General features: G+C 45.2%; 1 protein-coding gene across 4 annotated transcripts in view; it reads right to left on the bottom strand.

Moving 5' to 3' along the window:
- SCUBE2 (signal peptide, CUB domain and EGF like domain containing 2) overlaps positions 1-13,441 on the bottom strand; it is a 99,784-nt gene that overhangs the window by 45,253 nt on the left and 41,090 nt on the right. For all 4 annotated transcript variants that reach the window (XM_029582339.1, XM_029582343.1, XM_029582342.1 and 1 more), the window contains 3 exons: positions 7,807-7,923; positions 5,382-5,504; positions 154-270 (listed from right to left, as the gene is read on the bottom strand). In XM_029582339.1, coding sequence (XP_029438199.1) covers positions 154-270; positions 5,382-5,504; positions 7,807-7,923 — 357 coding nt within the window. The remainder of the gene's footprint in view (positions 1-153; positions 271-5,381; positions 5,505-7,806; positions 7,924-13,441) is intronic.

Genomic DNA, 13,441 nt, shown 5'->3' with positions numbered 1-13,441 from the left:
TTGCAAGAGTCTCACTTCGAATATAGGTTGAGAAACAGAAATATAAACAGTGGCGCAAGGATCCAGTCAAGCAAGCAGCGTTTTATTGCTACAATTTTCCCTTTTCAAGGACTCACAACGAAGAGCGTGTGTCGGCTTTTGGCCTCTGCTTACCTCCACAATGGGTAAAGCCATACAGACTGTAGCCCCTCTTACAGGTACATTCAAATGTGCCTGGGTAATTGATGCAGGTATGGTCACACGTCCTTTCAAAAGAGCATTCATCGACATCTGTAATTTTTAAAAAGGGTAAGTTAGCAGCACGCCCTCTGCCCGTACTGACGATGGGAGTCGGGTGATCTGGGAAATCAAAAGTCGGCATCTACAACAGCAATCTTTACACCACATCACTACAGGCTGGAGAGAGAGAGAGAACGCTTCCTTTCAAAAGCCACGCCAACAAAATTGTTTTGAGAATTTATTGGTTGGCTAAAATGAAACTCTCTCTCCAGTGGTCACTGTTCAGCCATTGCAGTTTGACAAAACTCTGCCTAAGGACCATATACTTTTCTTTATTACCTGGAAAATGGCCAATACCATTATCCTAGTAGAAAAAATTATTTTCAGCCTATTGAAGGAACACCAGCAGAATGCATCAGGAAGTAAACTGGGTAGCAGGATGGGCCTTATAGTCCTCATCTGCCATCATATTCTATGCTCCTGTTTTTCTAGATTAAGACTAAAATGCTTTTTGTTGGCGAGCAATTGAGGGCAGGAAGTGAAACTATTAATTGTATTTTTACTTATTTTTAACTAATTTAGCCCACAGTCTTATTCTGCTCCTTTGGGCTTTCAGCTCAGTCTGGACCAACCTGTGTTGAGCTCCCGTGCCGTGAGCCTTTATTTGCAGATACCTGGGATATTTTGCCCACTTTCATATTTCTTGCCCTCCCCACCCCCAACTCAGCCCAGCCACCACAGTCCGTCTTCAGCCAGAGGCCACAAGCCGTGGTTCTTTTCGGAGCCCAATCAACATGGGCTCTAAGTCCAGCCACTGGGTGGTGCTGTTACAGGATGACCGAGCCACTGAACCGGCCCACAAAAATCATCTAAAACCCATGGATACTAACAGTGCAGCGAAGCCTCTTTCATGACGCTGCAGACCACCTTCAGAAAGACATCACAGGCTGGACCTGGCTGTCTAGTAGAACTGCCTTTACTTTGACTGATCATTCCATACTGCAGCATTGCCAAAATCATCAAATCACATTTGTAACGACTTCTAATGCATCTGCACAGTTTAAACAAGAACTCTACAAGTCTATACGTTTATATATATTTTCACCCAAGCACAGCATATCTTCACTATATACATTCCTGGGGCCTTTTTTGTTTTCAGAAACTATGTCCACTTTTCAAAGAATGTGTGTATTTTACAGATGCGCATATATTTCCATTTATTAGGGAAAAATGTAGGCGTTTTTCCCAGACTTCTTTCATGCCTACATATTTTGAAATAAAAAAAGAAATACACACACACACACATCCTCAGTTCACGTTTCCTACATGTATACAGTTTGTGACCCCTTGTACTGGGCCAGCAGAACAATCATCCAAACGTTCTACGTGAATTTCCCAGACTGGATAATTCCCTTGATCAGACGTGACCTTATCAAGTCACAGGTGAAGACGGCATCTATGCAGTCTCGAAAGCTCTGATCCAAGTCCATCAAAAGGTATCATACTTTGCAAAGAACCCGCTCTTCTCCAGAACGCTGCCCTACCCTGTCCATGGCGCATAGGTACACTGCACTAGAACAGAAGCAAACACGCTGGGTGTGACATAGTGGAAACATTCAAGCCTGCCTGGTCACGTTAAAGCCAATTTAAATCAAATCGCAGAGTTGGAAGTAACAGTAAGCCTATTATAGTTTCCATGGGAAAAACTGTGCATGCCATACTCAAAGGATTCTTTTATTATATAGGGAGAAAGCAGAGCATTTGGGAATGTTTAACATGGATAGAAAGGGACCTAGAGGAGGCAGAATTACTGTGCTCTGAATACTTGAATGGTTAACAGGATAGGTGACTGTTACAAAATGTGTTTCCATCTGACAGTATGCAATGCACGAGAGGACACACTATGAAGCTAACAAATATTTAAGTGAACTTTACAGAGCAATAATTTTACTAAGGTGATCAGGTTATGGAATCCACTGCATAGCATGGACACGCTTGCACCATCTTTGGAGGAGTAGCCTAGTGGTTAAGGAAGTGAGCTGCCACACAGGGTTCAAATCCTGCAAGACACATCACCCTCCACTGCCTCAGGTACAAACCCCAGGGCCATTCATCATTTTGCCATGGGGACTTAAGGCCTGCATTAGGGCACTAACATGCACATTAATTACCGCAAAACGTTTTAATATGCAAATTATGCATTCATGTGGGAGGAGTTAGGGTGGAGTTTATAGTAATGTTCAGAGTTAACAACCAATGCTAGGTAGAGAGAACAGTCAACAAATTTACTTTTCTTTCAACTTTCAGCACTCCTGATGACACCAGATCGTCACAGGTGCGTACTGTGATATATATAACCTGTAACGGTGTATCTTTCACTGCCCCCCCCAACCCCTCACCCGAGTTTAAGGCCTCCCTCTAAGGCTCCACTAATCCAAACTGATTCCTAGGCTAGGATTTTTGTCTTTTGCAGACCATCCCTGCAGGCACCACCACAGAGTCTTGTCTGAATTGGTCCACAGTGAGAGCACAAGGAGTGATGTGGGATTTTTAGTTGGAGTTCAAGGAAGCTGGAGGGTTTTGTATTGTTTTTAATCCCCATCTATTGGCCCCACAGCCCGATAGAGGGAAAGTGGCTTTTGTCTGGAATTTTCGAGTGTTGAGCTGGAAGAAAATGTAGCAGCTGATCCCTATTTTAGGCTTCACAGCCTGATCCAAGGGAACAGACTCTGCCCAGTGCCAGTACCTATCGACTGGAAGGGATCATCTTGGAGAAGTGAAAAAGAGTTTGAAAGAAGTTTTGAGAAGAGCTTCACACAAACACACAGGCAGAAACACACACAGGCACACACACTCACGCAGAGATGTAGGTGATCAGACAACCCGAGCAATGCCAGGTACTGTTTGCTAATATACTCTGTCAGCAAGCCTTGTGTCTCACTTTCCCAGAGAGGGACAGGCAGCCATAGGCACATACAAGCATGCATGCAAGCTCGTGCTAGGATGCAGAAGAGCATAAAAGCACACGCAAGTGTACAGAAGTGCACACAAGATCATGCAGACATGCATACAGACTGCCAACATGTGCACACACTGGCTTGTACATGCATAAACATGCAGGCAGGTGCAGACAAAACACACCCCCACAGGCAAAGTCACCCACACACACACACCCCCCACACAGGCTGTTACAGACCACACCACAGAGCTATGCCGGGTACTTTGCGCTAGTGTTTATATACAGATAGAAATAATTTTTAGATATTCTTAAATTTGGATAATTTTACTAGCCTACAGGATATTTGTGGACTGGCTGCCATGGAAAACCAGCACAACACATTCGACTGAAGTCTCTTTACACTGCAAAAGCTACCTCAGAATAATATTCTGAATCCTTGATTCTTTCTTTTTTTTTGGGGGGGGGGGGGGGGGGGGAACTTGGCAGTTTCTGCTGCCTCTTTAGCAACTGTGGTTAGGAGCCAGATCCATCAGCCTTCATTTGCAACTACCTGGGGATTTTTTCACTATTTTATATTCCCTCTCCTCATTCAGCTCAGTCGCTGCAGTGAAAGCCCTCAACTGGGGGCCATGCACCAAGGCACCTTCTGGAACCTCTAATCATGGCCTCTAAATCCAACCATTAGCTGGCTGCATGATGTCCGAGACACCCCCCCCCCCCCCTCAGTCCTGGGGGAATTCTGCGAACGGAGCATGCGCCGTTTGTGGTGAAGATGAAGGCCCCGGTGAGTGTGAGTGTGTGTACAGAGGTGTGGGGGGGGGGAAGGGGGTGTGAGAGAGAACAAAGGGGGTGCTTGATCATGGATGCCAGAGAAAGGAAGCCTGTATGAGGAGACTGTGAAGGAGTGTGTATGTGTGAGAGGCTGGGAGCTGGTGTATAAAGGATTGTGTGTATGTGAGGGTGTTAGCCTGTGTGAAGGGATTGTGTATGTGTGAGCCAGAGCCTGTGTGAAGGGCTGCGTGAGAGATAGACACAGGTAGCCTGTATGAGGATGTATGTGTGAGAGAGAAAGGGAGATTGTGTGGGTGTGTATGCAAGAGAGAGGGACCCTATATGAGGGGATTGTGAAGGAGTGTGTATGTGTGTGAGAGATTGGGAGCTCGTGTATATGAAAAATGGATTGTGTGTATGTGAGAGAGAGCCTGTGTGAAGGGATTGTGTATGTGTGAGAGAGAGCCTACGTGAAGGGGTGCATGAGAGAGAGACATAGGTAGCCTGTGTGATGATGAATGTGTGAGAAAGGGAGCTTGTGTGGGTGTGTATGCAAGAGAGAGGGACCCTATATGAGGGGATTGTGAAGGAGTGTGTATGTGTGTGAGAGATTGGGAGCTCGTGTATATGAAAAATGGATTGTGTGTATGTGAGAGAGAGCCTGTGTGAAGGGATTGTGTATGTGTGAGAGAGAGCCTACGTGAAGGGGTGCATATGAGAGAGACATAGGTAGCCTGTGTGATGATGTATGTGTGAGAAAGGGAGCTTGTGTGGGTGTGTATGCAAGAGAGAGGGACCCTGTATGAGGGAATGTGTGTGTGTGTGTGTGTGTGAGAGAGAGTGAGGAACATATACGAGGGTGTGTGTATGTGCACTAGAAAGAGGAAGGGACAGAGGGCCTGTGTGAAGGGCAGTAGAGAACGGGATCAAACTCTGGCAATGGCGATAGAGTGGAAGGGGAAGCCTAGAGGTGGAGGGGAGAGATACTGGCGTGGAGGAGTTGGGGCCTGAGAGGGCAAAGTGGCCAGGGGAGTAGGGAGAGATAGTGGAAGGGTCACTCTTAAGGTGAATTTCTAGGGGAATTCTGCTCAAAATATTTACAATTCTGCATCTTTAAGTAATAACTTTTTTCTGCATTAATTTAAAATGTAATTACTTAAAGACTGTCATATAGATTGAGTTATTTTGCAGAATTTTTTGTGCGCAGAATTCCCCCAGGAGTATCCCCCTCTGGCTCTGCAGCATCCCCAGGCCCGGCCAGCTCCTGATTCATTTGTGTCCAGCGCCGTCTCCAAGCACCTGGTGCAGCCCGAAACCGAGGCTCTTAACAATCACCTTTAAAAGTAATACCGGAGCAGCGCCTCATGTTACACCTCCAAAGCGTAGCTATTTTTGTTTTATTACGCATTGTGCTCTCGTCAGGGTCCTGTACCTTGGCAGCTCTTCTCGTCTGGCAACAATTTAAACCCGTGTTTGCAGCTGCAGTCAAAACTGCCAACCGTGTTCTTGCAGAAATGATCACAGCCTCCGTTGCTGCCCTGGCACTCGTCGATATCTGAAAAGCAAAAAAAAAACAAAAGAAAGGTTTGTATAAATAAGAGTGGAGGTTTACTGTGGCCGGTCTGACTTCAGGGAGGGGGCATCACCTCATTCTCATTCTGTCAGCTCTCATTTTCTAATCTCTCCACCTTCAAATGTTCCCCATCCCTGGCCCGCTCCTCCAAGTTACCCCCCCCCCCCCCCAGTGCCACCATCGTCCCTCCTTCCTCCAGGCTAGAGAACTCCACCTCCCTGCGGGGCTCAGGCCCCAAATTCTTCACATTTCATTATATCATTTGGCTCATTTTTAAAGAGCACGTATTTTGATTTTCCTACCATCTTGAAATACGGAGGTACCGCTGCTTTTTTTTTTGGTTGGAGAGGAACAAAACCATTCTCTGTTCCTGCCCCTCATCCCCCACCCCCAAGCTCCCTCGTTGCTAATGCTGTTGTGGGGCCCATCCCATTCCTCTGCCTGTGCGTTACCATTGCGGATAAATCAGGCACAAAATCCCATCTCATCACTGGGCCCTGAACGGCGCCGGTGCCCATCTCTGCTTCCCCCCCCTCCCTCCCCGGTTTCTGTGAGAGCCTCGGACGGAATGAAGGTCGGGGGGGGGGGGGGGCAACGGACCCTGATCCAGCAGGCGGTGCTTCCCGAGTCGGCCTCCGTCAGCCTGACTGGTTCGCAGTTCATAACACACAACCGAGAAATACAAATCATCGATTGCTCGTTAACAAAGGGCCCCCCAGGTAGCGTTACCATCTAATCTCGGACTGCGGCAAACGTCCCGGCGGGCATCGGGGACCGAAACGTCCCCTTTTCAGTGCCTTGTGCCTCTTATGAGCGGGGAAATAAAAAAATAACTCGTTGGCTCTGGCAGCAGACTGCTTGCTGCGAGGGCTGCGGCCCGGCTCTCGGTGCTTGGGATCCCGTTGTTTGGTATAAAATAAAAAAAGGCAGAGCCAGGAAACCGGCGAGTCAACATTAAAGAGGGCCCGGTGGTCCGACAGCTGCTCCGTATAAAAGGAAAAAACACTGCAGAGGCCCAGTGATGCGCCAGCAGCATGGCACGGGCTCCGGTCTTTTCTCTGATGGGCTGCTAGGCTCTGGGAGCCTCCCCCTTAAAAGCTGATGCATTTGACCCTACGGGGGTCTGTCAGTCTTGCTGCATTGACCAGAACTGTGAAGGACTTCAAAGGGGCGTGGGATAAACACTGTGGATCCATAAAATCAAGAGGCCATCAATAACGAGTGGGTGGCTCGCCAGAATGATGGCTACTGCCTGGAGATAATACCCTTATTCAATAAACATACACATGGTTACTGTGACTCCAACATCACTCTAAGCTACAACAGCAAGAGGAAATGTGGAAAAAAGGATTCGCACTCACAAAGCGGGGAGTAGCTGGCTTGTTACGGCGGTTACTACCCCAAACCAAATAAGCCTGATACTTCACTTTCAATGCATATCCAGCATAGCTCTCTGCTTCAACGGCAGGGGAGAAGAAAAACTGATACTTCACACATCCAGCAGAGCTCCCTGCTTCAACGGCAGGGGAGAAGAAAAAAGGATTTGCACTCACAAAGCGGGGAGTAGCTGGCTTGTTACGGCGGTTACTACCCCAAACCAAATAAGCCTGATACTTCACTTTCGATGCATTTCCAGCATAGCTCTCTGCTTCAACGGCAGGGGAGAAGAAAAACTGATACTTCACGCATATCCAGCATAGCTCCCTGCTTCAACGGCAGGGGAGAAGATAAACAACCAATAAGGGCTGTATAACATAATCTGGGTAAAAACAAATAAGCATGGGTGTAGCTTGCTTATTGCGGCGGTTACTACCCCTAACGAATCAAGCTAGATATTTCACTTGGATGCAGCTCCATCACTGCTCTCTACATTAATGGTGGGGGTGGAAGGGAATTAGAACCAAAGAGCTAAGAGAAACAGATAAGTATGAGAGAAAAAATGTGTGAAGCTTGCTGGGCAGACTGGATGGGCCGTTTGGTCTTCTTCTGCCGTCATTTCTATGTTTCTATTGTGGGGGCTGGTGGAGCAAATGAGAACCTGGAAAAATTGAACCTTAGAAGAGGCCTCTGTTCCAGCCCTTGGGTCAGCAGAGAATCTCAGTCCTCCCCTTTCCACCTCCCAAATCCACCCCCCTCCACACGCAATGCAACCATTAAGGGAAAGCATCAGGTAGCAAAAGGGAGAAGTCCTACCACAAAAAAGGAGCGCACCCCTGTTTTAATAAATGTCTGTCTGTAACTCCCTGCAGGGGGCCACTTCCTGCATACACCCTCACTTACACACCTTTGCACGTCTTCCCATCGAACTGAAGGGTAAATCCTACAGGACAACTGCAGCGTACGCCTGTCGAAGTATCCTTGCAGGTTCGATCGCAACCACCATTATTAACGGCACACGTTTCTGAAAAGAAAAAAAAAAAAAAAAGTAAACTCAAGTAATAACCTATTTATTGAAAAGCAGGCAGTCTTCGTTAATCTGCAACTTTTTTTTTTTTAACCAGATTTTGTAAGAGAGCAAACAAACAAGGAAGGGGGTGATGTAACGCAAACAGGATTGAAAGAAGAGAGTGATCCGTCGAGGTCAAGCCTCGTCAAATTGCTCACGGCTGGGAAAATTCTGCTAATCCCGAAAAGGGAAGGTAAAAACTCCTGCAGATATTCAGGCAATTCATCCCTGGGTACAAAAATTCTCTCATGACCTGAAGGCAAGCAAAATAAAAAATAAAATATGGCCTTGGATCAGCACCTATACACTGAAGTCTTAAAAGGTCTGGATGCCCAATAATCCTGTTAACATCCTGTTAAAGACTCATCCAGTTTAGTTTTCAAAATATTAACCAAATAATTTTTCCCTCTTTAGCGTTATCTACGCTATAAATACAAAATGCTCTGTAGCACATATAAAATGCACACACACTATGCATTGTGTGTGTAAAAGCTTTGCAACTGCTGGGAGAACAATTCAGATCTACTTTGTTCTTTTGTACACCCCCTTTAATTTTAAATCAGGAAAACAGTAGAATATGCTTTTAATTTCTACTCCAAGTACGCCTTTGAAAAATCATACTGGAAGGCTTAAACATTAAAAAATACCACCTATTTTCAGTAACTAGTTATTAAATAGCCAATAATTAGCCTTTTAGCACCTCCCCCCAAAAGAAAGCAATTTTTCACTTGAGGTATTTGCATGGGAGAAAAGTCTTAAAGTCAGTCTGCTGTGCATACAGGTGGTTGCAGAGAGCCAGCATTTCAGAATATCGTCCCTCCTCATGGGGAAAACATAAGGCACAGGTAAAGATCCTGGGAGAGGGGAGAGAGAGAGAGAGAGAGAGAAGGCGGTCGTTAGCCGACGGCAACAGGCTAACGTTACGCCATGAGATGGCCCACAGACTCCAGTGAAATCTACACACACGCGCACGCAGCAGAGGGTCAGTGCTGTAGCCAGTAAGGGGACTCGTGTAGCGTAATGCAATGCAGCGAACGTGCCACAGCGCGAGAGCGCGGTGGGTATGGGCTAAGACAAGAGCCCAGCGGCATGCTCACATCGGTCAGCACGTTCTTATATTTAACTTTTTTTTCCCACTACAGTCGGGAACCTTCGTCTCAGAAAAGGAAAAAAAATTCTAACATTCCAAAGAGAAGGCTCCTTGCCAACCTATCAACACTTCGAGGAAGACCCTGCCAGCATTGTAAGCAAGGGTTTTTTTTTTTTAATTATGTAAGTTTTATAGAGGTTGTAACAAGGTGTACAAGGGAATCTCTGAGTAAGAAGCCCCTCTGAAATGTGGACGAGTTGGTCACTTGGCCAGGAGAGTGGAGCAGAAATGAGTTATGATGAAGGCTTGCCCAGGAATTTATCTTCGTGGGGCATGCCAGGCAATAAACAAATCATACTGAGGAATTGAGAGTTCACACGACTAACATAACTTTGATTTACTGATCGTACAAATAGATGAATAGTTCACACTCAGAATAAATCATTTTACTTGGTCTCGCTGAGGCATGCATGGATATTGGAAACTATTTACAACATGTTAAGCCAATGCCAACACCATTACTCTGACTAAAAGTACAGAACTAAATTATAAAAAGCATGATGATCGTATTCCACCAATCGGATCAATGAAGGTCAACTGGAGCGTCATGGTCAACATGCATAGCCTTGTTCCTTTATCCTTGTAAATACTCTTTCTAAAGAAGTTTTGACCCAAGAATGTTGATTTTTGAATACTTTGACAGAGACCTTGACTGTTCTGAATGCTCTAAACACTGTTTTGTCATTCAAAGCAACAAAACCATTTCAGTGCAACTACTTGAAAGGCACTTCTTGCACTTTTTCCTCAGAGGATGAAACGCAAGGATAGCAAGTAATAAAGGATAACCATCTTTACAAAATCACTCTGAAGTATCTGTTTAAAGAAAAAGCTTTTACATTCCACACCAGTGCATGCAGCAGCTCATATGGCTCACCAGGCACCCTGAATTTCAAACAGAGCTCAACTTGAACTGACCTTGCAGTTACACGCTAAGAAACAGTGGTTCAGTCAAAGCAACTCATTGTGTTGCCATTAGTGTAAGAGGTAGGATCTCTTTTCGATATGCATCACAATTTACAGATAGTTGTGTCTCTTGTTTCCTGTACAATCAGATTCTGATGCAAGCAGGACAACGGCCCCCCCTTACTGTAGAGCGGCAGAATGAGGGTGGGACTGGGAACCGCTTCTTCCATGGTGTTCCTGTTTCCTTTTTTTTTTTTTTTTTAAACTCTTCATTTACATATTTTAGCATGGTGGGTGCAGCATGAAGGCTAAAAAAACCCCCCCCAAAACCTCAGTTAACTTTTGAATTAACTTGCAATTGAGAATCTAGTCCATGCATCTTCAGCCTCCCTCTTCCTTCTGTTTTGCCAGCGAGGAGTTATGTCTGTAGTAGCCCAACTCATGGAAAGGGATGGAATGACCAGCAGAGGGTAAAAGATGACAGCCGTCAGTATTCAATGGGCCAGTGAGTGGGGAAGCCACCTGGGTAGCTTTTCCCAGATGTTCGGTGGATCTTAGCCGGATAAGAATGCCCCTGAATATACCCGGCTGAAGTTACCCAGGCAGTGATTGTTTCGGCAAGACTTATCCGACTAACTTTAAAATTTGGCTAGTGCTCAATATCAGCACTAGCCAGACGCATTTTAGCCATGTCCCAGAAGATTCCCCCCTCCCCCACCTTTTTCTGACTAAAGTTTAGCTGAATAATGACTTGCCAGTGAGAGAAGCGGAAAATTCAAATCTCTGGGTTTGTCTGGCTATCTTAAACCTTTTTAAATAAAATCGACCTCAGAAAAGCCCACTGGCATTTTCTCAACTGTGCCAATTCGTTGCTAATTTTTTAAAAAAGAAACTTGATTAAAAAAAAAAAAAACACACAAAAACCGTGCGCTTATCATCTTTCCATGAAGGACGCACTCTTCTCCTACTTGTACCAAAAATTTGGGAGGGTTATACCCCCTACTGCAAGAAAAATGTATTACTGGCATGCATGAAGGGCACAGAAGAATGGAGATCGATCATTCTGAGGCTTGGGATCCCGGCCCAGTGTACAGGCTTTGTATGCCTCGTTCTGGAGGATTGGTTTTACTTCTGAAAACGGTGTGAAATCCAGCAAAAAAAGACGAGGAGAGAAATTAACCAGCAATCAAACGCGTGGGACTTCTGCTATTCCATACACCAGGTTTTATAATGGATTTACACGTGTTAAGTCCCCTTTAAAAATTATTCCACCTAATCTATCCCCCCACACACACACTTGCCATTTTGTGCATGGAAAGTGTGGGTGAAAAATTATGCACACGTTGTTTGAATGTTCAAACAACGTGTGCACATAAGTCCAAACCTCTGCCCCCGACCACGCCCGACTCCACTCCTAGGAATGCCCCCGTTTAGTCTGGGTAAAGTTACGCGCGTAAGCTCACCCACATATTGGCGGGCAAATATTTTAAAAAGCCCGTTTTTGAGGGTAAAACACTGTTTTAACCACAGAAATGCTTTTGAAAAAGTACCCTCTGTTCCTCCAGGAGCCACAGAAATGCTGTTTTTACAGGCTCACCTCTTGCTTTTCTTTGGCTCACTATGTGTATATTTCTTCGTAGACAAGCCAGATTACGTCAGTCACGCAAGTGGGGGCGATGTCATCCCGCTGGCGCCAGGACAGAAAAGGCCCCTCGGAGCTCAGAAATACCAAGCTGGCGTTTTCTGGAGCAAGCTCGGGTGTTCCCGCGCAGCTGCCCTCCCCTTGCATGAATCTCTTCAGTCCTTTTTTTTTTCGTTTGTTGTTTCTTCCACTCTTGCAAAGGAACGTGATTTTTTTGCGCTCTCTCTCTGGCTGCTTGTTGAAATTTTGACCTTTCACTTTTTCTTGGTATTTGGTTTCTTTTTTTTTTGTTTTATTTTCATTTTCGAGAGAGTCTCAAAAAAAAATAAATTATTTTTTCATTTTGGTAGGCAAAGTTTTAAAAATTGAGTTTGATCTAGCTTCTGTGCTCTTCAAAATGGCAGATAAACTGGGCTTCAAAATATGCCCCGTTGCAAGTTTAAGATGACTGTCAGATGGGTTGGGTGTCTGGGTCCTTCCCATGATGGACCTTACTGCACTATTTGAGTCCATATATCTCAGAGGACCAGAAGATCCAGGAGATACACTTGTTCCTATCCTTTAAGCCAGTCAAGGCAAGGGAATTTTATCTTCTTGCATACCTGATTGCATCACTTTTTATTACTATCACTCAGCATTACTCTCCACAGTAATCTGAAGGCCCTTGCTTAGTCCAGCTCATTACTGCCTAGAAAACACTTCCCATCAAGTTAGCAGTTTTGGTCAGGCAGTTTTCAAAAGCTTATTTAGCTAATTTCTTCCAACTCCAACCTCAGCCAATATTTCCAGGTTGCAACGTCGTCTCTAATACGCAATCCTCAGGTTTCTGAGTCCCCACTTTTGTGGCTGACTTTATCCTGGCTTGCCCACAGAGAAAGCAAAGTTGCTTACCTGGTAAAAGGTGTTCTCCATATGGCCCAGCAGGATAAATCAGCCAAGCCATTCCTCCCTCCTCCCCTTGGAGTTGAAGAACAGCTTGAGGTAAAGTCTGAAAGTATCGTGGGGGCTGCACAGCGCCCCCTACAAAGGGGTTCAGCGCTGCGGGTGCTTGCGCAGGATCATCCATTGATTTTCCTCGGCTCCGAGAGAGCTTTTCTGCCCCAGTGCCATTAGGATGACGTCACCCTCCAGGGTTCAAATCCCACTGCCTCTCACTTTACTCTTCGTTACCTCAGGTACAAAAAAAAACCTTAGGGGCCGATGCAATATAAAGCGTGGAAAGCGGGCGCTGAAAAGTCAGCGCCCGCTTTCCTAACATGCGGGTTTATACAGTGCACTCGGCCCCTTAGATCATGAGCCCTCTGGCGACAGGGAAATGTCTGGAGTAGCTAAATGTAATCTGCTTTGAAGTGCCTGAAAATCGGAATAAAAATAAAATAAATCCTGCTGCCTGTAATTCCTGATACAGGTACGTAACTATCCATATATACACAAAGAGGCCAATATTCAGTAAAGCAGCAAGCGGACAAGTTATCTGGCTAAAATCTATCCAGTTTAGTTCCCCAATATTCAAAAAGTTAACATTTTGCTAGATAACTTGCGAGTATTGACTGTAAAGAACAATGCACACCGCATTTTTTAAAATATAGGGTGATAAAGTAGCAGAACCAGGAGTGTAATTAAATAATAATAAATTATTTTATTTAAATTTTTATATACCGCAAAATATATACCGCAAATTAGTTACATTAGGAAGGTTCTGGAAGCCAGATTTAGGCTTTTAGTTTAGAAAGTAGAAATCCACATCCTCCGAAGCAGCATTCTCGGAAACGCTCCCT

Source organism: Rhinatrema bivittatum, chromosome 17, assembly GCF_901001135.1.
Source record: "Rhinatrema bivittatum chromosome 17, aRhiBiv1.1, whole genome shotgun sequence".
Classification (NCBI taxonomy): Eukaryota; Metazoa; Chordata; class Amphibia; order Gymnophiona; family Rhinatrematidae; genus Rhinatrema; species Rhinatrema bivittatum.
The sequence above is the reverse complement of the archived record's forward strand: the minus strand, read 5'-3'. Positions and strand labels throughout refer to the sequence as shown.